The sequence below is a fragment of the Phoca vitulina genome, unplaced genomic scaffold, assembly GCF_004348235.1.
Source record: "Phoca vitulina isolate PV1807 unplaced genomic scaffold, GSC_HSeal_1.0 scaffold6, whole genome shotgun sequence".
NCBI lineage: Eukaryota > Metazoa > Chordata > Mammalia > Carnivora > Phocidae > Phoca > Phoca vitulina.
In genome coordinates this window covers 3,336,646-3,363,801 of record NW_022589709.1, presented here as the reverse complement: position 1 = coordinate 3,363,801, position 27,156 = coordinate 3,336,646, and the positions used below count along the sequence as shown (strand labels likewise).

General features: G+C 46.7%; 1 protein-coding gene across 2 annotated transcripts in view; it reads left to right on the top strand.

Moving 5' to 3' along the window:
• The window catches only part of ADAM19 (ADAM metallopeptidase domain 19), a 79,045-nt gene that overhangs the window by 13,488 nt on the left and 38,401 nt on the right, over positions 1-27,156 (top strand). For both annotated transcript variants that reach the window (XM_032403620.1, XM_032403619.1), the window contains exons 4-5: positions 15,756-15,834; positions 21,519-21,595. In XM_032403620.1, coding sequence (XP_032259511.1) covers positions 15,756-15,834; positions 21,519-21,595 — 156 coding nt within the window. The remainder of the gene's footprint in view (positions 1-15,755; positions 15,835-21,518; positions 21,596-27,156) is intronic.

The window sequence follows — 27,156 nt, the reverse complement described above, 5'->3', positions numbered from 1 at the left end:
GTATCAGGGAGTGTCTGGAATTGAAATAACCTAGATGTGTTGATTCTGAAGGCCGTGAGCACCTAAACCTGAAACACTATAACCCATAGAGTAGAACAGGCTCAGGCTTTGGTGCCAGAGAGACCCAGATTTAGTTCTAGGCACTGACACTTCCTGGTTAGGTGGCCTTTGGCAAGTCACCTGCCTTCTGAATATTTCTTCATCTATATTCATAATAATATTCACTCCTTAGTGAGCATGTACTGAGAGCCAGTCACTGTGCAGAGGCACTTCAATACTGCTCTATATAATCCTCATGGCAACCCTTCCAGGGAGGTATTACTGTTATTCACATTTTATAAATGAGGAAACTCAAGTGTAAGGAGTTTAATAATTTACCCAATGTCAGCCAGAGCCCGGACTCAAACTCAGATCTACCTGTCTCTTACTATCTTCTACCACATGCATAGAGAGTAGATATTAATACCTTCATTTCAGGGTAGGCTAGGTTGAAAAAGGGGCCCCTCCCCAAGATATTCACGTTCTAATGACTGGGACAGGAGAATATGTTACTTTATATGGCAAAAAAGAGTCTTTGTAAGTGTGATTAAGTTAAGGATCTTGAGAAGGGGAGATTATCCTGAATTATCTAGGTGGGTCTTCAGTGAAATCACAATTATATTTATAAAAGGGAGGCAGGGGGAGACTTGATCATAGACAGGAGGAGGCAGTGTGACCATAGAGGCAGAGACTGGAATGATGTGGCCACAAGCCACGGAGTTCAGGTAGCCACTGGGAGCCCGACGAGGCAAGGGATGGCATCTCCCAAAGGGAGTGCAGTCCTGCTGACGCAGTGATTTTGGCTTGGTAGGACTATTGTCATTCTTCTGGCCTCCAGAACCAGGAGGGACTAATTTCCTGTTGTTTAAAGCCACTAAGCTTATGTTAATAGACAGCAACCACAGGAAACAAATACATCTCCTGAGGTTTAGCGGTAATGTATTAGGATGTGCTCAGTACAATGCCCAGCACATAACAAGCGGGTTTCAATACACACTAACTTCTACTAATGCAAAAGCAAGAACAAATGTTTTCTGAAATGTCTTGGTAATGCATAGCATTGCATGTGGCCCCTGTGACTGTCTTCAAGTATGAAGTGACAGAGAAAAACATATTGAGAAATAGTGTGTGTGTGGTTATCACTTATCAGCATTTCCTAAGTTCCGGTCATATTCTCAGATGCTCAGTCTGCCTTCAGGTAACTTCTGGCTGAGGAATGATGGTCACATATTAATAATGATGTCAATAATCATGGTAATTGTAGCTGTTACCATGTAGAAGATGCCTACAGAGCAGGCACTGTTCTGAGGTCTCTAGGTGGTTCATCTAAGTGAATTCTCACAACAGCTCTGAGGTGGAGGGACTTGTATTGGCCTTATTTGGCAGATGGGGACCCTGAGGAATGGAGCAGGGTGATTTGCTCCAGGGCCTCTGGGAGGGAAGGGCAGAGCCAGGATGTGAAGCTAGATCTGTTTGACTCTGAAGCCCAGGCTCTTAGCTGTGGCTAGATGTGCTTCTCAGAGCCTTGTCCTTGCTTAGTATGCTCTGTCTTGTTAGAACTGGTATTACTTCCCCGTCCTACCCTCCCTCGTCCCTTTCCTTCTAACCGTCCTAGGCCCTGATTAGGATCTGGACTAAAGTGTATGGTAGTAGTGTCGTCCAGGTGCGTATGGCTTCAGAGCCTGGCTCCTTGCCCCCACTGGCGATGTAAGCTTTGGCAAGTCACTTCATCTTTGTGAATCTGTTTCCTCATCCACTCGGTGGGGCTAATAATAGTGGCCACCTCGCTGGATGCTGTGTGGATTCAATAACGTCATGCTCCCAAAGGACGTACACAGTGCCTGGTGCACTACGAAATTGCAATAAAGAGTCGCTATTATTTGTATTTTGCAGGGTTGGAAAAACAGTTAAGAATGAAGTAAGAGAGGGGCACCTGGGGGGCTCAGTCGTTAAGCGTCTGCCTTCGGCTCAGGTCATGATCCTGGGGTCCTGGGATCGAGCCCCGCATCGGGCTCCCTGCTTGGCGGGAAGCCTGCTTCTCCCTTTCCGGCTCCCCCTGCTTGTGTTCCCTCTCTTGCTGTGTCTCTATCTGTCAAATAAATAAATTTAAAAAAAAAAATCTTAAAAAAAAAAAAAAAAAGGAATGAAGTAATAGAGAATTTCCCTGAGTTGGTTTCCAAATATAATTTGGGAGGGTTGACCTTAAAGCCCACGGCCCGTGAGAGGAAAGTCACTCCTGCTCTCCAGCTACGGCCAGTTTGACCTCACTGTATCTCATGAATACAGCTTCGCAGGGCTCTCCAGCCAGCCAAACTGTACGTCTTCTCTGTGCCTGGGAGTCAGTGCCCAACCGCTCCCTTGGCAAAGCCCTGAACTGTCCGATAAGGAGGTCAGGATGTGTTTGCCGGTTCCGGCTCTCTCTCCTTCCAGGGACCTGCAGCCGGGGCTGCCTGTGTAGCCAGGAAGGATGTCCCTGGTTTTCTTTTGTCTCAAGCTTATTTCTCCTGGCGGCCCTTCAGCGGGAGCACGGGGTAGAATGAATGGGAGGAAGCTGTCAGCTGGCCTTAGATGGACCCTTGTCCAAGCAAAGGGAAGCCGTGCCCTTGGAGGAAGTCAGGAAGTCAGGAGTTGATTTCTTGAGTTTGAGGATCCCTTTGCCATCAGGTTGTTTACCTTAAGATAACAACGATCGCGGATCGATCGTCGGCATCCAGTGTGGGAGCATTTACCCCGAACTTACTATTTGATGTAAGTTTTTTTTTTAACCCTTTGTAAATTTCCGTGTAAGCTTACTCAAAGGGGGTTATACTATATCCTCAGTTTTATGTGCATTTTTTTCACTTGGAAATAGAGCACGGACAATCATCAAATCATGTAAAAAATTTTAGACAAGAAATTCTTGGAGTGTGTGAAAAGTTTGATAATAAAATTCTAGAAAAAAAATTACACAAGTAATAGAGTTTCAAAATAAACAAGATTATGCTTTATATGCTATTCTGTAATTGGCTTTTTTATTATTTATCTTCACTATCTTTCCATATTAGCATACCTATAGGTCTGTCTCATTCTTTTTAATGGTGCCATAGGATTCCACTAAATGGATGGATCAGAATTTATTAATTTCCCTATTAATGGACAGTTAGGTTTCCAATTTCTTGCTATGACAAATAATGCTGCAGTAATCAGCTGACATATTGTCTTTAAGAACATTTGCAAACATCTCTGTAGGATTGTTACCTACAGATTGAGTTGCAAGATCATTTAGCATATATGTTTAAAATGGTTTAAATTTTCATCAGTTGTACCTCTCACTCCACAGCTTCTACCCCTGAAAGCTGTACCATTTTGCAGTTAGACAGCAGAATGTGAGAGCATATATAGACACATTTCCATGTAAATTTATCAGATGATTTTTTATGTGACAATTTTTAATGGCTGTATGATATTACCTTGTATGTGTATGCCGTAATTAACTTTGAAAATTTCTTATAATGAAAAATCATCAAATGCACACAGAAGTAGAATAAAATAATGAATCTCCATATACCCATCATCCAGATTCAGTAATAATAAAGATGTCACGATTAATGTAATTACCCCATATTGATGGGCATTCAAAGCTGCTTCATTTCTTCTTCTTCTTTTTTTTTTTTTTTCATTTTTAACAAACAGTGTTGAAGTGAACACCCTTGTATTCTTTGGAAGGTACTTCTAGAGGATCACCTTCTAGGTTTCAATCACTGGATCAGGGGACTTTACATGGAACACATGGATAAAGGCACATTTACTTTGGCTTCTCTCTAAGTTACATCCTATAGTCCTTGTGGAGAGAACTTGTTTTCACACAGTCTCACCAATGGGTTGATTTTTGAGCTTGGGCACACTCTTTAAGCACAACTCTCCTGCCATTTTTAAAAACAGCTTTATTGATCTATAACGCATATACCATATAGATTATCCACTTAAAGTATACAATTGAATGTTTTATAGAGTTGTGTAACCCCACATGCTCTAGTTTTTGAACATTTCATGACTCTAAAAAAGAAGCTATTAACAGTTTTATGGGTTGAATGTGTCCTCCAAACTCATATGTTGAAGCCCTAACCCTGAGGACCTCAGAATGACCTTATTTGAAAATAGAATCCTTGTAGATTTAATCAGTTAAGAGAAATCATAATGGAGTAAGGTGGGCACCTAATCCAGCATGACTGGTGTCCTTATAAAAAGGGGAAATTTGGCCACAGATGTGCACAGGGAGAACGCTGTGTGAAGACTGAGGTCATGCTGCCACAAGCCAAGGTGTATTTTTTTACACATGGGATGGGAAGAAGCTCTTCCCCCAGGCCTCCCCACTGAAGGAAATTCAGGTTGAGTCCGGTAGATACAGGTATACCTAGTGGATGGAGCCATGGAGCCATGGACTGCAGGGGGCTGAGCATAAGACAGAAGCGGCTTTTTCACAACTTAGGGTTGGGGGAAAGCCTCTTGAGAAGTTTTGGTAGCTTGGTAGGTGGGATGCAGATGGATATATGGATATACTTTTGGACTTGGGAGAAGTGTGGAAATCCCACCTTCAAGACCTCTGTTTTCTCCCTAGCTTCCAGGATGCATCTAGGCTCTTCACCTAGACTCCCTAGAAGTTGGAGGATATTTCCACTCCCCAAACTTTGTGTTTGGGCAATGGAACATGATGATCCCAAGAAAAATCTAAGGGAGGAGGAGGTCAATACTGGAGCTTCTGTACTGGTTCTGTCCTGAGAATGAAACTACATTTACACTTCACCCAGGAAATATTTTGATTTTAAGAGAATGAGCTTACTCTTTCTCTGTGTAGAACTTAGTGCCATACACAGACCTTTAGCTGATACCTTGAATACTAAATAAATAGGCCCTTGGGCAGGCACCCTGGGGCAAGTTGTAGGTCTTGCTCAAGCTCAGCTGGGGGCAGACATTGGGTCAGAGAATCCCTGGCTCTTTATTTATTTATTTTTTAAAGTAGGCTCTATACTCAACATGGAGCTTGAACTCATGATCCTGAGATCAAGAATCACATGCTCTACCGACTGAGCCAACCAGGCACCCCAAATCATTGGCTTTTCTGATGAGAGTCTCTATTGTACTGGGCTTGAGCTCTGGACTACTCATTGGGAACTCTTAACTTCTTGTCTTTCCTTCCTTCTCTTCCTTCATTTAACAAATACTGTGAGTGCCAACCATGTGGCAGGTGTTAAGCTAGGTCGTGGGTGTTCCCAGGAAAGCAGTGGCAAGCAAAACACAGTCTCTGCTGTCACGGGGCTTAGAGTTTAGTGGAGGAGATAGGGAATTAAACTATTACAGAATGAGGTAGGGCTGTAGTGAAGGAAGTAGAGGGCACTGTGGGCCCTGGGGAAGGGGAACCTACCCTGGACTGGGGAGAAGGGACAGCTTCTGGGAGGAAGTGAAGTAAGGAAGAAGTAGGTGGGTGGGGGGAGGAGGGTGATAAGAGTTAAGATATTCAAGCTGCACAAGTAGCAGAAACAAAGCCCCAAGGGCAAGAGTAACATGTGGAGATGTAAAGAGGTTCTTTGTGGTTAGAGCAGAGAGGGAGGGGGTGCTGGAGGAAATGGTGAGAGAAGAGGTTGGCCAGGTAGACATGGGTGAATCCTTGAAGGGCCTCAAAGGCTCCTTAAATGGTTTAGCTGTTTATCTTGAGGGCAGTGGGGAACTGAAGAATATTTTGAAGGTCAGATAGAATAGCATCCAAAATGCATTTGAGAAGGATTACTTCAACTGAAGCATAGGATAGATTGGAGGGGGCTAACCTAATGAAGACCCATTCAAAAGTTTTATTATAATCTGAGAGAGAAATTATGGTGATCGAATTTAGGGAAGAGGTAGCTGATATGGAGAGAAGGAGATGCCTTACAGAGGTGTTTACAGGGTAGAATCATGGAGACTGGGAGATGGGTTGACTCTGGGCTGTGGGGGGGATGGATTCAAGGGCCAATCTGAGTTTCCTGCGTGAGTAGGCAGCAGAACAGGGCTGCCAGTCCCTGGGTTTGTCCTTAGCTTGTGCTGGGACCTCAGACAAGCCACTTCTTTTTTCAGATCTTTAGTTTTCTCATTAGATGAAGATATAATCCCCAGTCACCAACTTTGCAGGATCATGGTGGGGATCCACGCATAAAAACTATGTGTAAAGTAGTGTCCTGTTCTCTTTCCGTGACCCTAGAAGGCCGGGCAGAAGCAATATCTGTCCTTACCCTGGTTATCTCTGTAATTTGGGCTTTTACATAGTTTTCCCTCCTTATCTGCAATTCTAAGCACTTAATCTCCCAGGAATTGGTGAGACCTCTGCCTGTTCTAGCAGCTGAGGCCTCACTGGGGGCCTCTCTGGGCGTTCTCAAACCCGCTTTTGTTGAAAACAATGATATCATTGAGTGGGTGGAGCTGGGCCAGGCTTTCCTCAGCCACTTTAAGGAGAAATGGGGTCTTTATGACTTCTGTACTTATGGCTCTTTTCCAGTCCCTTCCATAGCTCCCATGTACCCCACTGCCCCCTTTCCTTCTTTCTCCCCCGAGGTTACAGATTTGAGGAAAACTGGCAGCCTCCACATTTTGTCCTCTTGCATCAGTCTCCCTGGAGAGAGGTCCAGATGGGCCAAGGGGTATAATGGCTGCATTATATCAGGCATGGTTCCTTTTTCCAAGCCCCCCTCCTCCCCTGAAAGGAAAGGCAAGTCATGGAAAGGGATTCCTTTGGTAGGGAGACTGGAACGCTAGGGAAAGAGGTGATCTAAGTGTTGGGAAAGATAGCAGGCTCCTTGTATTCTAGAAGCACTTTATCTCTTGACCTCTTGATGCTAAATTTGGGGCTTGGGTAAGAGTGCAAAGATTGAACTAGCCTTTCAGTTATGTGGTGGTGGGAATACGGCTGGGAAAGGAAATCAGAAATGTTGAGTAAGGACCCTTAGTTCCTATTCCTTTACTCCACTCTTCCTCTCTGTCCTCAGCACACACATACACTCAAGCACATGGACACACACACACATAAACACTGATGCACAAGCACCCTTCCTCTATAGCTGTGTCGGCAGCATGTTAGGGGTACTTGGAAGTTGGTTACCTAACTGGTTTGCAGCAATTCCAGGAAGGAAGGAAGATGGGCTGTTTAACAGTGACTTGGCCTCCAGGGACCAGATGGTCATACACACCTTCTGTGTGGCCTGTTTGTGTTTGCCAAGTGCTTGCACAGCTGACCTTGTAGGAAAGGAAACATCATTTTCCCTCTACCTTTCTAAGTTCTTGGCTGGGAACCCTGTAACAAAAGACAGATTCACAAGAGAAAAACAAACAGAAGTTTATTAGCATGTGTACATAAGAGATACCCAGGGAAAAGTTAGTAGTAACTCAAAGAGTTAGAATTCAGGCTTATGTAGTGTCTTTCCCAAAGAACAATACATCTGTAGAGAAATGACAGGACAGAGGAAAGCAGTTAGGCTTCCAAAGATGGTAAACTGTGGAGAGGTAAACATATGGGAAACTAATGCGAGACAAACGCTAGTCAGTAAAAGTTGCGTAGATTCTTCTGGTGCCTTCTCCGGGCGGATAGGGCCTGAAGTTGTCTCCAGTGGTTAACTTTTGTCCTTCCTGGTAGAGAGGGGAGGAGGGAAGCCTTTGAAAGTTTTGTCCTACTTTTAGGCAAATAGGGGGAGGGCAGAGAGGTTTTGTTTTTGTTTGTTTTGTTTGTTTTTTGTTTTTGTTTTGTTTTGTTCTGTATCTGCTTCTTCTCAGTTGCTTTCGGTGCAAAATAATCCTTAGGCTAAAGTGGCGCGTATTTGGGGGTGGCATATTCTGCCATCCTTCAGCCTCCTCTGATCTTCATGACGGGAGAGAGATGCAGGTGCCGGGTGGAGGGCAGAAAAACCACGCTTGCTTCACTCACATCCCCTAGCATCTTAGCACAGGGCCTGGCACACCACTGGCCTCAGGCAATATTCGTGGAATGAGTAAATGGGTTTACAGATGCAGAGCCTGAGGCTCAGAAGAGGTACCGCAGCTTGGCCGATGACCCAGAGCAAATACGCGATGAATTCAAGCCAGGAGGAATTTGGTCTTCCTGAGGCCATATGCCCCACAGTTTGTACTGAGGCTGCTGCTTAATAAGCAATTATTGCCTAGATTACACAAACATCCTTCCTCTCTGCCTTCTGGGGGTGTCTGGACGGCCTAACTCTTGGATTATCTACCACTGACATTTAGCTTACTTTTGTTTATTTAGACTGATGGGTTTAGAAGCAAAATATAACTGTGTGATGTTGGGTAAGTTGCTTTTGCTCTTTTTCAAATTCTTCTATAAAAGTGGATTGAGGGGAAGTATTGGAAAGAGAGGGTGGCATGTAAAGATGCTTCTGTTGCAGTCAACTCTGCAATTTATATACTGATTTTGCCCCCCCCCCAAAAAAAATACTTTATGGAAACGATATGGGACAACAAATAGAATGTTGGAAAAAAAGCTGAAGAACTAGGGCTCAAAAAGGACAGGGTCTAGGAATTCATAGGCAGCCTCTTCAGGTGCCACCGCTGGGGTGACTCTGCTCCAGCCATTTTTACCAGATGTCACCTACGTGGAATGCAGTGAAATAAGATTGTCTTGGCTTGTCACTACTGACTCCAGGCGCCTGCAGCAGTACTCAGTGTGAGGAGAACACTGGTCTCAAGGCAAATTGGGGCAATCTTCTGCCAAGAAGGTGGCAGGGATGCTGGAGGCTGGGATGATAGTTCTCCACTACGATCGAGGAGGGCTTTCCCACATCTGACCTTCTAGACGGGGCCAGAGCTGTGATTTGGGCATTAGGAGGCTAGGAAACATGGGGTAAGATTTATCAAAGTTACTGAGATATTTAATCAGGCTCTAAAAGGGACCAAGCACTCACATTTAGGGCAGGTTGGTTTGTGGTCTTCGCCCACCGGCTTTTGTTTGTTTGCTTTTTTTCATAGGTTGGTCCACCTATTGCCCTCTCTCCTAGCGTATTCTCAGAGGCCTGGTGATCTTGGAGGTTCCTCTTCTTCACTTCCCTCTTTGTCTTCTTCACAGGGTATATCCCTACAACATGCCTGTTACCTCTTGATTTGGCCCTTCCTTCAGGTTGATCTGTTAAACAGGCACGATGGTTATTTATCAAAATTTGGTTGTTAGGGATGCCTGGGTGGCTCAGTGGGTTAAGCTCAGGTCATGATCCCTGGGTCCTGGGATCGAGTTCCACATCAGGCTTCCTGGGAGCCTGCTTCTCCCTCTGTCTGCTGCTTCCCCTACTTGTGCTTGCTCTCTCTCTCTCTCTGGCAAATAAATAAATAAAATCTTTGAAAAAATTTGGTTGTCAGAGAGGCTGCTATCAATGTTTTCATTTTTTAAATTTTTCTAAGAAATAGAGATAGTACCCCATTTCCTTTAATGGCGGTGGTTGTTGTTGTTCTTCTTCTTCTCCTCCTCCTCCTCCTTCTTTTTCTTCTTTTAACTGTCCAATAAATACTCATAATGGGCTTTTCAGGACACTGCAGAACAAATCTGTAAACTCTTGGGTGAGCCATTTTGAGGTCCCTTACCTCAGGTTCCTGACAGTTAAGCTCCCTGATCCCAAGAAATCAGCCCTGTTTGCACAGAGAGGTTACTCATTTTTGTGGAGTTAGCCAGGAGGGAGGCATGAAGAGGATTAAATAAAGACCCTGCTGGCCAAAGGAGTAAACAGTACTCGTCTAAACATCCTCTGGTATATAAAAGCAAAACATAGGACCAGGAGCTGGTCGGAAGGATGCCAGGTCTTGTGCGGACTGGGAGAAGATGTAATGGGAAGCAGTTGGTGAAAAGGAGTGTTGATTTAAGGCATTATTTGGAAACTTCCTTAATAAAAGGTTAAAGAAGACATGCCATGTAGCTTCGGCCTTTTGCCAGGATTATGGGTGATACCATCTTGCCTCAAAGTGTTGCTTCTGGGGCTGGTCCTCAGGTAGGAATGAGACTTGTTCAAGGAAGTCCTTGGGATAGGAGGAGATCCCCACTCTTTAGATTAGGACCGACACTTAAAGTTCCTCTTTCCTTGGCCTTTCTGTTCCCTCAAAAGGGAATGCCTCTGTCTGTGGGCCCCTGAACTCGTCAATCCTTATTTGGCTTTAGGGCCATGCCTTTGGCATGTTGGTTTCTTTCCATTCCTCTGGAGTCAAAGGTGGAATGAGCAGTGGTTTGGAAATCTTGGTTCTGAAACAGCTGTCCCTTCTCCCCTTTACTTTCTCCTTCTTCGAAAACAAAAGAAAACAAAACAATACTTACTGAATTTGTTATTTTGTCCCAAATATGGGCAAACATCGGCCACTACATTAGAACAGCACTCCCGGCTTTTCAAAAACCCTTCCAGTGCCTCCCTGTCCTGGACTATTTTCACTTGATAGAAAGGGGGACTAAAGTCAAATAGCTTGTGATTGGCATAATGTCCCCTAGCTAGTTAAAAAATATTAATACCCAGGGGCACCTTGGTGGCTCAGTTGGTTGAGCATCTGACTCTTGATCTCAGTTCAGGACTTGATCTCAGGATCATGAGTTCAAGCCCTGTGTTGATGTGGAGCCTACTTAAAAAAAAAAAAAAAATTAAGACCCATAAAGAGAGAGACTAGTATTATGAACCCTCAGATACCCATTTTCTGGATTTACCAATTATCAAGATTTTACCACATGTGCACCTAGCTATTCCGGCAGAAAATGATAACAATGATTTGTAGAGCACAAATACTTTATACTTTACAAAGAGTTCTTTCATATTTGTTGATTTTACTTGACAAAATTTCATGGGCTTTTGACAGCAACCCTGTGTAGTAGATTCTAAAATTCTTCCCATTTTATAGATGAGAAAACAGGCACAGAGACGTTAACTGACTTGCCCAAGCTCCCCAGAACTGAAAGTGTCAGAGCTAGTGTTCGAATGTCATTTTCTCATTTGATCCTTTTTTAAATGATGCTGTGAGATAGTAATCATTACTCTGCTATTTTTGGTCAAGGACATGGAGGTGGTTTAGGTGGCCCAAGTGAAAAGAAATAGTTACTGGCAGTTAAAATACTAGTGAGCACTTGTCAAAATTTGATTTATCTCATTTCATGGAGCCAGAAAGATGATAAAACTGGTTTAAAAGTTGGCTAAGGAAAACATATGCATGTATTTTTTAAATAATGAAAAAATGAATGTTGAGATAAGATCACTAAGTTCGATATAAAACTGGTTAATATCATTTTAGGGGAAATGAAACCATAACCTTTGGAGTTATCTTTTCTACTGGGTAGAAATCATTTGCATCTCTCGTACCTCATTAGCGTTTTACAGGTTAACATCTCTTTTACAGGGCTGTACGGAGAGCTGCCTTAATTCATTGTAGTCTCTCAAAGCTACACCTCCCCCCGCCCCCCCAGAGTCCAAAGACCCTTAGCCTGATCTCTCAAGCCTACCAGCTCCATGAAATTGAAAGCAACCATGGTCATCTTTTGCCTCATTTCTAGGGTTTCAAAGGACAGTCATCTAGAGAGTAGTGCAGCTGGTACTCAAACCAAAGCTTTCTGAGCCTAGACTTTCCCTCTGTGCTGTGCTGGTATCATCTTCAGGTTTGGAAGGGTGATTAAGAGCCTGGAAGTGAGAAAAAGAATTTAAAATGTTAACATTGATCCAGTGGAGTAGGAGAATTCTCAGGGCCTGAAAATGTATCACCTGGAAAAACTATTAAAAATACAGATTTCTTAGTCCTTCTCTAGAGAATATAATTCTCAGTGGGGCTGGGATGGGGCCTGGGATTTTATATTTTTTCACAGTGTTTCCGGGTGTTGTGCGGTTACTGGGCTAAGTCCCATGACGACGGCATTAAGAGTATGAGCAAGAAATGACAGAGGCTTTGCATTATCATCAGCACGGGTGGGCAGGGTGAAGATCCTCCAGGAAAAATGAGAGGGGCCAGCAAGGCTGTACCTCCCCCAGCATCACCAGTGTTTAAGTGCCAGGATACTCTTGAAAGACCTAGATGGAGCAAGCTCTGGAGGAAGGAGGTGTCCGTAAAAATAGCCACTGGGGGATGAGCTAAGTAATGTTGACCTGTGCTGAGCATGGCTGCTTGGGTTGTTTTTCAAGGTGGTTTAGAAATTGTTATCACTTTGTCTTCACCGGGTGCTTATCTCTAGCAGAGGAAGGAGGGTTGAGCTCAGAGAAGATGTTTGTTTGAGCCCTGCTGCTTCTCCCCACAGAGGGAGTTTTCGAGATTGAAGTTTAGAGAGGCGTTTGAAATGTGTCCTATAGCAAATAGTCCTTAAAGGGATTGTTCTGGTTTCGAAGGTGCTGAACGTTAGGGGAGAGGGGTCAGGGCTGTTTCAGACTGCAGTGTGCTTTTGGGGTCCGGCTGCACCTACACCCAGGGCCCGGGCCGCCACGAGGCAACTGTGTTGTCTTTCCCTGGAGGGCAACCTTATGTCTAGTATTTGGGGGGCAGCTTCTTTTCCCAGGTGGGATTCGGAAGATGCAGGTTTTGCTGGAGGACGTTGGGGTCTGAGCAACCTCGGTTTTGCCCAAAGTGAGCATTTCCATGCTGGCTGCTATTAACATTGGGATACCGTCTCTGTCTGCCTTATGGGCTTGTGAGCCTGGAGGGTGTGTGCATGGAGGCGGGGGAGCATTTCATAGAAACTGCTTTTCCATCAAAGCCAGAAAAAGGAGGGGGTGGGGTGGGAAATCTTGGACAGTCCTTCTCCCTTCCTGGAGGCACATCACTCACAACTTGTTTCCTGAAAATCCTAATACACTCCAGTGGTGAGAGATGGCTTCCTGCTGATCTGCTGAGCCAGCCCCTTGTCAGGGAGAAGATGAGAACAAGATGTGGCTGAAGAAGGGGTGGATGGGCCAAGCTGGGCTGCTCAGTGGCCCCCTCTCTAAGTCCCGACAGCACTGCCAGGGTACCACATGGACACATAGGCATGGGTGGGCCTGGCTTGGGCAGTGGGGAGGATTTGAAAGTGGTGTTTTGTCTCTCGGTAAAATTGCACAGGTGGTGGTGATGAAACACGACCCTTCCTTTTGCTTCTGGAAAGAAGGACCTTCCTGGCCAACATCTGCAACCCCATTTGGGGAAAGGGTTGTTGTTTCAAAAAACTCGCCCTGAAGTTCTTATGTATTCATCCTCTTTCTCCTGCCACGTGCTTTGCTTACCCATATTTTTCTCTGCATATATGCACATCTAATAGCTCATGACATTTTTGAGACATCCTGTATGTCCTCAAGGCTACTATCATTACCAACAAATTGTGGTTTGGACTACTGGTTCCTGGAAGTGAAGCTTCCATTTTTTAAGAAAACAGAACAGCAGAGTGCTTAAGAAATATGGTCAGGGCCAACAGACTGGGGTCTGAAACCTGGCCCTGACATTGTGCCAGGAGAACTTGGACAAGTTAAATGTCTGAGTTCCCATTGTCCTCAGTTACACAATGGGGAAAGGATTAGGACCTACCTCAGAGGTGTGTTGTACATAGGTGTGTTAAATGGGTTAACACATAAATATGTGTGCACTGTTTTGATGTAACTTTTCTGGGTTTTTCAAGTTGAGAATGATCCAGGATGTGGTAGAGGCAGGAAGGTGATGGGGAGTGAGACACCTTGATATCTCTGAGGTGTGCTCCCTATCTTAAGTAACTCACTAACTTGTGGTTTAGGGTGGTGGTGCTGCATTAAAATCACTTAGAGAGTCATTACAATGGATGGTGGAGTTTCTGTCTGCCCCAGTACTTCTGGGTGGGGCCCAACGATCTCATCTTTAACTAATTCCTAGGTGCTGCTGCTGCTCCTGAAATGGCAGTTAGGTAGAAAAGGAAGCAGATTGTTCCATGTGGATTCAAAAGACAGAATGAGGCCAGTGGGTGCCAGTTACAGAGAGGTTCAATGTAAGAACTTTTTCTAACCACTAAATGTGTTCCGAAATGGAGTGGGTGGTCTCATGAGCTCTGTGTCACTGGAGATGTCCTATACTGAATGGCCATCTGGCAGATTCCTACACAAGGTAGAAGGTTCACCCATTCACCCATCCACTTATTCACAGAATAAACATGTATTGCCTGCCTGGGAGGTGCTGGGAGGAAAGGAGAAGTCTTGAACAGAGCACCTGTGCCCTTGTTCTTAGGGAGCCCACAGTCTAGTGAGTTTGGCTAATTGATTACAAAAGTCCCTTTTAACCCTGAGGCTCTGAGAGTCCTATGATGAGATCCTTAGAATAAGAAGCTACAGGAAGATGCTTACCCTTTTGAAGACATGGCCAGGGACTGACAAGAATGTGGACACCTCTGAGGTTCAATCTGGAATGTTCTCTTTGGAGCATCTTAATGTCACTGAATGAATGATTCCCCCCACCCCAAGACTCAAAAAGAGGTTAAGAATGTATTTGCCAGGAGTGCATTTCCTGTGGGAAAATTCAGATCTCCCACTGGCACTGGGATAGACCATTGAACTCTGAACCCATGACTAGCTGTCCATAATGTTGTCTGTGAAAGCAGACCCAGGAAATGGGGCTGCAGGGATGAGCTAATTGCTTTTTCACCTCTCTCAAGTGATCAACTGGAGCATTAATGGCTGGGGAGAGTTAGGGGAAAATAGGTAGATTCCATCTGTTTTTCTGGATTCTTCCATCATAATCCCTGAGGAAAGCAATGATGATGATTGCTGACCTTTACTGAGTTCACTCTGTGATGCCAGGCCTGGTGTTAAGCCCTTTTCATGCATTTCCACTTAATTCTTTTTTTTGTTAGATTCCCAATTTCTCTTCTCTTAGGGACCTTAGACATCTTTTTGCCCCAGGACTTCAACTTTCTATAGATGCATTTTGCTTTTAATGTGGTTGAGCTAGTTGAAACATCCATTTGGCTCTTTTATTTTTCTTTTAACTTTTAGAGAAATTCTAGGAACCTTGTTTGGTGTTGCCTTGCCTTTGGTGAGGGATTCTTAGCCTCAGCCTCAAGGGGTCTGTGGCAAGAGAGAAACCAATGTCCAATTTTAGAAAAGAAAAGAAAAAAAGAATTTATTATAAGGGTAACACATAGAACTACCAGGTCTCAGGAAATCTGAACCTACTAGGTCTCAGAAAAGGAAGGCAAAGGCCATGCCAGGAATCCACGCAGCAAGAACAAAGGAAGAGATGAATTGCTCCCATCTGTTCCGTTTTTGCAACATCACTCCATTGGCTTAGCTTGGATCATGGGCCACCCTTGGCCAGGGCCAGGTGGGACACCTTGATTGACAATCTCACCAAAACGTGCAACAGGAAAGAGGGTTTCCCTTAAAGAAAAACTGGCATGCTGATACTGAAAGTTGGTGGATGCAGTGCTAACATTATCAATGTAGGTATGAAATAGAGTCCATAGACCTTGGGAAATTCTGAGTATGTGTTTGCATGTGTATATTCCTAGGACCCAGAAAAAGTTGCAACCACTGCTTTAGTTTTGTCTACTTCACCTGGTTGTGTCCAAACAAAGTGATGAACCCACTGAATACAGAATTAATCAACTTCCTCCCAGTTTTCTTTTTGTTCCTTAGGCCCTTATGGCGGCTTATTTTCTTCTGTGTGGAGATGCTTGGGTGGTTCTTCCTGGGTCATTTAGAATGACTGGCTACTGTTTCCAGGAGGGTGGAGGCCATCACCTAAAGAGACAAATGCCTGTTTATTCTTTGCAGGCAGCTTTTTGCTCCAGCCTACACGGAAACCCATTATACTCCAAGTGGCAACCCTCAAACCACCACGCTGAAATCTGAGGTAAGTTCAGGTCAACAGAGATCTACAGTTGGCCTATCCTGGTCCCACCTCTGGGGAGTGAGGAGATATATGGTGGAGATAGTCCCCCCTCTGAAGGGATTGTTTGCCCTGACCCAAGACCAAGGGCATGAATTTGTTGTTTCATAAGGGTACCCTCTCCTCTGCTGGCTAAAATGGTCAGACAAACAATATTTTAGGTGATTGCAGCTGATTAAAATTGGCATAAGTCATTACGAAGCATACATTTTCTTTGTTGAATATTAATCACCCACGTATTATTAAAAGTTTAAGTGAAAGAAATGAATTACTGGTAATCCTGCCATTTCGCTTAATTAAGATGTTTAATTGATCCTTTTCCATATAGATGTATAAGGTTTTGTAGTCTGCCTTTTTAATGGTTATACAGATTTTCTTGTTTTGCAGCCGTCTTCATATTGGATATTTTTTCCCTCAAAGGTGTTTTTGATTTTGGATATTGGCACAAAGACTTGTCATTTAAAAAATGGTCTTTCAGGGGCCCCTGGGTGGCTCAGCTGGTTAAGCCTCCAACTCTTGATTTCAGCTCAGGTCGTGATCTCAGGGTCGTGAGATCAAGCCCTGCATCTGGCTCTGTACTCAGCTTGGAGTCTGCTTGTCCCTGCCCCTCCTCCTGCTTGCGAACACACTCTCTCTCTCAAATAAATAAAATCTTAAAAAAAAACCAAAAACGGTCTTTCAGATGGTTTGTCAGATGGATGCATTTTAGTATGCTTCACCACACCCCCCCACTGGTGGGCATTTAAGGTAGTGAATTGTACCCATTTCATGGTTTGCGGACTTTTCCTACTGGGGGACCTGTTAGCTTTGGTGGGACCAGAACATTGGTCCTCAGCTAGGAGTGATTTTGCTTAAGTCATTTCTTCTACTTAAACTTTTGTTCACGTGTGGGTAACTACTATAATGCAAAGAAAATATGTTTCATGATACATCAATTTTAATCAGCTGCAGTTACCCTAAAATATTCTATTTGTTTGACCATTTCAGCCAGCAAAGGAGGGGACACTTGACAGTGTCTGGAGACAGTTTTGACTGTCACAACTGGGAGGTGGATGCTACTGGCATCTAGTGGGTAGAAGAGAGGGACGCTGCTAATTGTCCTACAGTGCATAAGGCAGCCCCTCCACAATGGGGAATTATCTGGCCCCAAATGTCAGCAGTGCCCAAGACGAGAAAATCTGGATGAGAGTGATCCTTCTCAGACTGCGCGGATGGATGGGGTGAGGGGGGGAAGATGGACTCCAGCAGAAGCAGCAGTGGTCTTCTGCCGTTGGGGCAGGACATCATGGATGTTGGTGGCATGCAGATGGGGCAGTGTGGTGTACGGGGCCACAGGATAGGTCCCTCTGCCTCAGTGCTCCTCTGGCAGCTTTGCGTGGGATTGGAGATTCCTCCATGGCCCATCTTTAAAATATCCCTGCTAGAGTGCAGATGGCCAAAAGACAATGACAGCCACTCTCTGGCAGTAAAAGCTCAGGTTCATTCATCAGATTCACCTTGAATGAGGAAAGGGACCCAGGACCGCTAAGTTTTGATAGATCTGAGAGGTCTGGAGCATAGTAATCCGGTAGCTGAGGAGCTGTGTTCCATCAATGCTGGCTTCTTCACCAAGGCCTTTCTGGAGGGGGGAGGAGCAGGCAGTGTGGCCAGTACCCACAGCAGGCAAGGTGGCCGTGTCTTCTTATCACTGGGGAGGCTATCCAGCCGTGGCTCCGTACCTTCATCAGTGCCTCTTGGTCGAAACTTCCTCCATCATCGAGACCTCCAGGGAGAGGGGCAGGCATGCCTTGAAAGCCCCAGGACCTCACAAAGCACAGTCTTCTGAGTTTGGCTCTTGCACTTCTCCACCCGAAGCTCAAGAAAGGGTCTCAGTGCACAAGTTTGCCATGAGCTCATACTTCCTGCTGTGAAAGCCCCCTTGGGTGGCCCCCTCAGGCCGAGAAGCTGAGAAGGAATGCGATGACTTCATGACTGTTCATTTACTTGTTCTTTGTGCTCTCAGCATTAGGCAGAGATGCTGTGAGGGCCTTTCAGAAACAAAGGAGTGGAAGAGAACTTCCCCTCACCCCCAGAACACCCCTCCTTCCTGAAGGTCTTACTGACCAAAGCACATCCTAGCTGCAGCATGGGACAACCCATTCTTGTCATACATCCCCTCCTATTGGACTCTTGCAAAGCCCCCACCCAGCCTCATGGAGCTCCTACTCAGCTTTCTTATCTGGGAGCTGAGGACTTCAAAGAGAACCCAGAATAGAATACACCATTTAGCTGTGCCTGACCCAAACGTGGAGGGCCACACCCTACTATCAGCCTTGGCTGGGGGTCCTGGGAACTCGGGGAACCATCAAACTCGTCCGCCAGGCATGTAGGAGTCATAGATTTGGGGTCTGAGGCCAGGCTTGTAGACTTGGCTTTAACTAGCTATGTGACCTTAACCAACCCTTTTGACCCCACTGGTGTTGAGTTTCTTCATCAGAAAATTGGATATATTAAAATCTGAGAGCTCAGAGATTTCTCTGAGCTATAGAAGGGTAAGATGAATCACCGATTTTGTGGGAATTTATAAACATCTCTCCCAGCGCCACATTTTACTCATGGGGAAATTGAGAGGAGAAGAGACAAAGTAACATGTTTACGTTCAGATAACCAGTGAGTGGCAAGGCTTAGACTAGAATTAAGTCCCTGGTGGTGCCAGAAGAGACTAGGGCTATGGTCAGTTCAGTCCTGCACACTTTCCTGGGGCTGCTTTTGCTCAGAGAGGTTGTCAAGTCTCAGGTCAGGCTGCCCTGGTTCCAGTCTCCATCTGGCTGTGTGACCCTGTGACTGGAAACCTCTCCCACCTTTAATTTCCTTTAAAAAAAAAAAAAAAAAATTGGAGTTAAAATACCTACCTCATAAGGCTGTCAGAATTAAAGGAAAAAAAATCTCCATTAGTTTTTTATCCAGTAGTCAGGGCTGGATGGATGTTAGCCCTCATTGTTTACAACAGTAAATGGCGGGTATCATTAGCACAGGCGATGATGTTGTGAAAGCCCTTGGTCAATTTAAAGCATGTTACAAAAGTCCGTTGTTATGCTATTTCAGAGAGCACTCAGTGAACACTGTTAGCATCAGCCCAAAGATGGGAAGAGGTCCAGGGATTCTTCACGCCCATCCCTGGATTTGAATTCTCTTGATTTGTAGAGGTACCCAGATTTTTGAAACGGCAGCTGACGCTCCTTTCTGAGCTTTTTGACTCTCCGTCATTCCAACATCTGCGAGTCGCATTTATCCCATACGGGCCTGGCCCCCTCTTCCACCTGTGAATGATCCCGGGTTGTGGAGCTGATGGCGCCGTGGCTGGGTTCTGAGCTGGGCGTTTGATGATGCGTCTCCAGGTTTGGAATCTGGAGGGAGGGGGCAAACCATGTGACAGGCTAGCATCAGTAAGCAGATGGAATCCTGGCTGGAAGGAGGGTTGTGCCTGCCTCACGTTCCTTCATAGGTGCCGGCTCAGCGGCTTTCCTCTGTGCTCCTCTGAAGGTTGGGATCTGGCTTGTTTGAAGTCCAGGAGAGTTTGATGCAAAGAGGGCGGCCGCTGCCTGCGCTCCTCCTGACTGTCTGAGCTTGAATGGGTGGAGGAGGCGAGCCACACGGCTGGCCAGCGGGTTGTCGCCAGAGAAAGGGCACCAGTGGTCTGGACACTGACCCTGAGCTGAGAGCCGGCCTGGCCCGTAGCCTGTGATCTGGCTGCGGGCTCAGCTACATAGGACGCAGACCTGGTGTGGGACGACTGAGGATTCAGGCCCTTGGGGGGCTTCCAGCTCCCTTGAGGCCACATTCTGCCTTTGACAAGGAGACTTTAATGCCTGTATCATGATCACTAAGGTTTATTGCCGGCCACTCTGGGCCAAGTACCCTGTGCCAGGTCCTTGATGTAGAGTATTCTCACAATGCCTCGTGAGGTAGAGACCGAAGACGATGGAGGTCTGAGAGAGGCTGTGGAACTGTTTCTATTGCTGGCAGGTGTGGGAGCTTGCATGTAAATCTGGGCTGGCCACGCCAAAATCCCTGAATTTAATTATCAGGCCATACCCCTGCCTAGAGCTGGGCGGGAGACAGGGCCCGAGAATATGGACAAATAGGTTTGCTGTCTCCTGGGTCACGTCCCTGCTGGCTGGGGATTGAGGAATAACCGCAAGCAAGCGTGGTCCTAGTAATGGATCACTGGGACTGTTCTGTAGGCAGATGCCCGAGATTTCTGAGTGGTCCTGCCCGGGCTTTGGGAGGGAGAGAAAAAGCTCCCGCGTCTGTAGCTGCAGAGCTCAGACCCTTCCTAACACCTCTGCAGAACCTGGCTCTGCCCTGGGGATTTTTCCTTCTCTCTGTTCTAAAAGCAGCTGAGCTCCCTTGAACCATTTGGGGAGAAGTTTGTAGGAGTGTGCCCTTGTGTGTGTTGGGGACAGTCCTGGGCTGTGCCCATCTGTCTGGTTGGTGCTTCAGTGCTCCCAGCTGTGTCCCGGGTGGCCTCTTAGATGCTCTGGTTCCCCTACTTGTAATACACCCTGCTGGCCCCTCCAACTTTTATTTCAAGCCTCTCCTCAGAGTTTGTAATTAAAGCTCTGTATGGCTTTTTAATTAAGATTGGCTCTTGAAAGACGCTAAGTCCCAGGAAGGCTGGAACTGTGCCTGTTCGCTCCTTGTCGTGTCTCCCGGGCCCAGCCGGGGCCCTGGCCCGGAGCGGCGCTCAGCATCTGCTTGTAGTCACGAGGAGTCCAGCCAGGTTGGGGAGACCAGATGGCTGTGAGACGCGCCGATGTGAGAACAGCATCAGAACTCCATGCGTCTGTGGATGCAGGTGCCAAATCGGGTCTGATCCAGACACACGGGGATTCAGGGGAAGTGGGGAAGTGGGGGAGTTCTCCATTTCCCAGGGCCGCTGTTTCATGAACTTGAGGGTGTAAAACACAGTTCCGGAGGCTGGAGTCCAAAATCAAGGTGTCAGCAGGGCCAAGCTTCCTCTGTGGTCTCTAGGGAAGGTTGTTTCCTTGCCTCTTCCAGCTTCTGGTGGCTCCTGGCAGTCTGTGGTACTCCTTGGCTTGTAGTTGTACCACCCTAATCTCTGCCTCCATCTTCAAATGGCCCCTTTCTCGCTCTCGGGCTCTCTGTGTCCTCCCCTCTTTTTCTAAGGACACTGGTCCAGTATGACTTCCTCTTAACTTAATGCCATCTGTAAAGACCCTATGCCAAATAAGATCACATTCTGAGGTTCTGGGAGGACATGCATCTCAACTCTGCAGCGGGACACGGGGGTGACTCTAGTGGGAGGCAGGCTCTTCAGAAGCCAGCATTGCCTGTGGCCACATGTCACGGCAAGAGCCCTGAACTAGACCTGAAGTCCTGGCTTCCCTGACTAGCAGGGAGACCTTCAACAAATCTTTCTGCTTTGCGGAATCTCGGCTGCTTCATCTGTTCACTGGGGATGGTGACATCTGCTCTGTCCCACCTCCCAGCACTATTATGAGGATCAAATAGAAGGGTGGCTTAGGAAGCTCTTTGCAGACTGTAAGTTAGGACGTATATAATCATCCCTGGCCTTCACGAGACATGAGCTGTGCCATGCTTATCAGTGTCCTTTCGCCTGACCACCCCCCTTTTCTCCTTGCTAGGACCACTGCTTTTACCACGGGACGGTGAGGAAGGCAGAGCAGTCCAGTGTGACACTCAGCACCTGCCGGGGAATGAGGTAAGAGGCCCTGTCAGCACAGGGGGCAGGGCGGGGGGGGGGGGGGCACCTGGCACTCTCCCCAGGCATGGAGCTTTTAGGACAAGGGGGCTGGCCTTGGGCAGGGACCTTGAGAAGCTATCCATTGAGAGTGTATGCAAACCAGTTCTAAGAAGGCCTGAGCTTGGGAGAGGCAAGGGAAATACCAGATAATCTGTAAATTCACTGGCATTGAGCTTTCTCTTTCTTGAGGAACTTGAGGTTTCATTATTATTTAGGTATGGGGAAGCCAGCAGATCAGGAGATGACTGCCATTGAAAAAATAGTTTGTTGTACTCAAGATCCCAAGAAGAGGGGGCACACCACATAGGGAAGCATAGGGGTCAGTCAGGGGCCAGGTTGTGGGGGGTGAGGGGATGTGGGCAAGAGTCTTTGCTGTGGTTTCTACAGGAAGAAACAGGCAAGGCAGGGTAAGCTGGCTTCGGATTGGCCAGTTTGAAGTGGGATCTGGGGCACAGGGGCCGTTCCTAGTTGTCTGGCACCTGACCCTGGAGTGATCAGGGCAGGGGGACTGGCCGAGAGGGTGAGAGCTTGCATTTGAAAGTTGTTTACCATCCCTAGGAATTGGCTAATCCTGAGAAGGGCAAGGCCCCAGCTGTCAAAGCATCGGAATATAGAAAATAAAAGTCATGGTTCAGACACTTGAAATGAGCGTGAGCCCTTATTCCCACTTCTTTGCTCTCCTCTGGTAGAAGAACTAGTAGGCGGTAAAAAAGGAAATGGGCATTTAGTGAGAAGAGGAGGGAGGAAGAGAAGGGAGAAGCAAGGTAGTTCTCAGGATGATAGGCATGGTAGAGAATGTTAAGTACTATGTTAGCTACAGCACTCTACAGACGTACAGGATTATTATCATCTTGTAACAGTGAAGCCATGCTAAGACTTCACCCAGGCTCATGTGCAAGGACAACGCTCCTTGTGCTGCAGATCCCATATGTTTGTTTACAAATTGGGCTGCGTCTCCTCTGTAAGGCTTCGTGGTGCGTCTGCCGGAGAGAATTAGGCAGGAAACAAGCTTTGGCCGGGAGACCATAACCGTGGCTCCAAATCCCCTGCTCGGATGACCTGGTTGAGCCAAGCCAACTGGTCTCCCAGTGGTGTTTACAGGCCCAGCCACCACCACCTGCAGTCTGCAAGTAAACAATGTCTGTCCCAAGAAGGAAGAAAGGGGACATGCAGGTGTGACTTGTTTCTCTCTGCCTCTTCCTCTGTGTCCATGGCCTGGAGCAGTGGGAACTTGGCTTGGCCTCTTGCAAACTATTCCCGCAGCCGTGCTGACAGGGGGAAACTGGGTGAGCCGCCATGTGTTTGTGTTTTGCATGCTTCCTTCTGGTGCAGGTCCGCCTGTCTTACTTTCCCAGCCTTCTCACTACACACCTTAAGAACTAAAGGGCATCTGTGGGCCTGGCTGGCGTAAGAGCCGGAGACGTATACCAGATGTCTCATTCAGACCCTAGAGAAGAAGCAGCTGCAACAGACTTGAAACCCATGTAACCCTCAAGTCCCTCCCCAAGGCTCATAAAGCCATGCCTCAGTGGAAGAATCTCTGTAGCAATGGTGCTTCTCTCCTGGGAACGTGCTCCTTTGATTAGGGAAAATACGTAGGATTTATACCGAATGGAATCTTCAGGCTGATAATACAAATACAGAGGAGTTCCCCTGAGTTTCCAGAGTTTCCAGATTGCTGAGGGGCCCCCTCTTCTCTCCAAAGCAGTGTTTGGGTGACTTTAATTGAAGCAGTAATACATGATCATAGTAAAAACAAATTCAAATAGTACAAAAGAGAGGGTACAATGAGAGATAGGGTTCTTTTTCTCACCCAGGATTTCCAGGTCTCCCCCCACCCACCAGAGGCAGCCATTGTTACTGGTTTCTTGTTTATCCTCTTAGAAATATTTCTTGTGAGGGGCGCCTGGGTGGCTCAGTCGTTAAGCGTCTGCCTTCAGCTCAGGTCATGATCCCAGGGTCCTGGGATCAAGCCCCGCATCGGGCTCCCTGCTCCGCGGGAAGCCTGCTTCTCCCTCTCCCACTCCCCCTGCTTGTGCTCTCTCTCTCGCTGTGTCTCTCTGTCAAATAAATAAATAAAATCTTTAAAAAAAAAAAGAAAAAAAGAAATATTTCTTGTGAAAAAAGAACATCGGTAGGTAATATCGTGTTTTATAATCCTATTTGGGCCACTGACACCTTTGAGAATGGCGTGGCAGCTATGGATACTTATAAAATACGCCAGTAAAAAGATGTGGCATACCATTTCACTAGAGATGGTGGGGGTCCAGCCCCCCCCCCAAGCCTGTCTCTGATCAACAACTCACCATCTAAATGTCTACCTGACTTCTTGCATGCACAAATGCTTTGCAGGTATCAGTGTAAGGAGGGATGGTTATTTGTGAGGAAATCTAGACAGTACTGGGATGAAGTGAACGTGAGGGAACCTGTGGGTTCCAGGAGACATGGTGTGTGTGTATATGTGTGTATATGTCCCTAGCTCCCTCTCTGTCAGCAAGAGAGGTATTGATTGCAGTAAAACATTTTTTTTTTTACCTCACCGGTAAGTCATTTATTTTTTTTAAAAATGCTTATTAAAAATTATTATTGCATAACTAATGTGTTAAACATCCAAATAATCTTCAAGTGTCAAGTTAAAAGAAGTGAAAGTTCCTTATCCCCTCCCACCGTTCCAACCAATTGCATTCCCCATCTCTAATCACTGTTGGGGATATACAAAACTGAAAGACATAACTGTGTGTATGCATGGTGTTTCTTAATCCAAATATGATTACCCGATACATAACATTCTGTAATTTTTTTCTCACTTAACATTATGTCTTAGGCACACATAGATCTATTTCATTCTTCAAATGGCTGCATAGTGTCTTATCTACAAATGTCCAACAAATTTAATTACATAGAAGGTCTTTCAAGGATATACAATAAATCATCTGATAGCAGCTCTGTCCTCCAGACTCTGGGGCCCACGCTCACTGTGGTTATACCTGATTCCTCGCCCTGGGACTCTATGAGAGAGGGCAGGAGAGAGAACATGAGATTGAAAATGAATGCTAGAGAATGTTTAAGAATGTGTGCATGATGGCCTGGAAGGAGCTCAGAATTTAGAGTCAAAGGACCTGCGTTTGAGACTCCACACCTCCTGGCAATGTGATCTCTGAGCTTTGCCTTCCCCGAATCATTTTCTCCTTGTCTTTGCCTTGGCTGGACTGGCATCTCCCGTGGGCCTTCGTCTGTTTTGCAGACGGTGCTCATGGTGCAGGGGCTGTGAGTGGGCTGTGGGGGTGGGGCTGGGGTCAGGGCCTCACTGGGGAATGAGGAACCTGTTCACCAGAGGACTGGGATCTGCCGCCAGCTCTAACATTAACTCACTGGATGACCTTGCAGGTTCCTTTTCTCTGGGCTTTGGTTCCTCTCATCTGAAAAAGAAAATAGATCACATCACGGGAAGGACTATTGAGTGTTGGAAGTTCTGCGCTGCGGAGAGTGTATGGTCCCAGGGAGGTGGGCGCCTGGGGCAGAAGGAGGTGGCTCATCCACCCACAGCAGGCCATCACCATCTGCCCCTCTGCCAGGGAGGGCCATGGCCTTCTGCCTTTGAATACCTGGTCTTCCTTCTGAAGAACACATAATAAAGGCTCTGCCTCTGTGTTCCGGCACAGAGTGAGCCCATGCAGGGCCATACCGCTAAGTCATGACGGGTGTAGATTCTGAAGTCAAACCAGTCTTGGTCTAAAACCTAGCTCCCTAGCATCGGTTTTCTCACCTGTAAAATGGGAACAGTCATGACATCATTGGTGGATTTACATTAGGGCATGAGTGCAGTCTGTTGAGAGTAGGGACTCTTTTAGGTCATATTGCCTCCCCAGTGCCTAAAACAGTTCCTGGCACATGGTAGGTTCCATCTATGTGTGCTGAATGGCTACTGAATGGTTCCCTGTTACTTCAATTATCACAGCCACGGTGTGAGCTGGCCAGCATTATTGACTTAGCACAATGCTGGTAGACAGCAGAGCCAGGATTCGAACCCAGGTATGTCTCCCTTCTGAGCTTACGCTCTCCACTTGTGCCTTGCCGCCCCATCCCTGAGGGAGCACTTCACCTATGTGCCTTCTTCCTTCTGTGCTGCCTTGGATGCTCCCAGTACCTCTTTCTCATTGGATGCAGATTGGGGTGGGAGGGAGGGGCTGGAAAGAAGGGGAACAGGGTGGTTACCTCTTAGCGCAGCTCTGGGTGTAGGGACGTGGGATGTGTCTCCTGAGGTTTAGCGCTGAATGGACACATTCCTAGGAAGCGCTTCTTGCCTAGGTCCTTCAAGGGTGCGTTTGGGTGAGTCCTGTGGTCATTCAGGGGTTAAGCACGAATCACTTGCTGCTGCCTGCCTGTCCTGCCCTCCCAGGGCTCCTCTGTATAATTTCATTTATATCAAGCTCTCAACAATGAGCAATAGGGTGGAGAGTGGAATGGAGAATAGCGTGTGAGGTCCCAGCCACCCAGCCTCCTGGGCCCCCCTCCCCTGCCCCATGGCTGAGCTCCACCAGTGCTTACATTTAGCAAATTAGATCAATTGAGGCTCCTGGAAAGATGAATGACCCGTGGGTGCTCAGGGGAGAGCAGCTAGCAGGATTCGGGGGTGGTGATAGGGCAGGGCCGCGGGAACTAGAGTCTAAGAAATCCTCTCCCACCCTGGACCATTGTCAAAGCTGGTCCTCACTGTAAAGTGCTGGGGCTTATGGTAGCTTCTCTAAACCAGGCAGTTGGGGAGGATTGCAGCCGTGCCATGGGCGAGTTACCAGGGACCACAGTAGGGGGAGGGGAGGGGAGAGGCCACGAGTTCTGTGTCCTGCTGAGCCCTAATATCTGCCCATTCTCTGAAACAGAATCGTCTGGGCCTTTGTGAAAAGACAGGCTCCTGACACCGAGCCTGGGCTCCAAGCCAGACTTCCTGAGTGTGCCCATGCAGGGAATTACCATGGGACTTGTTTACAATGCAGATGCTCCAGCCCACAGAATCTGAGTCTCCTACATCTGTAGTGTTAACATACACTGCAGAATAGTCTAATAGGTAGCTCTGGGAGCTCTGATCCTGGAGATCTCTGACCCCTAAGTTTGGAGCTCACTGATGGAGGCAGATGGCCCAGAGGCTGCCAGATCTTAAATCTTTGGCTCCAGATACCCATCAGACCTTGTTATGTAACCTCTCTGGAGCTCAGTTTCCTCATCTATGAAATGGGACTCATGATGGTGCCTTATAACACTGAAAAAAGAAAAAAAAGAATGACGATTTTAAGCACAGTGCTTGGCATATGGTTAACTCTCAGAAAATGGCCTCTAACAATGAAAAGTAGGCTAAATGCCTCCTTCGTCTTCTTATCCCCCAGCAGACTGGTATCTTACTTCCGACAGGCTGATCACACCTCCGTGGAGAGTTACTAGTGCCTGTCAGTTGCAGCCATCTGTAAACCGGGGACATCTTTCTGGCCCACTCTGCAGAGCTGCTGTGACAGGCGGTGTGAGAA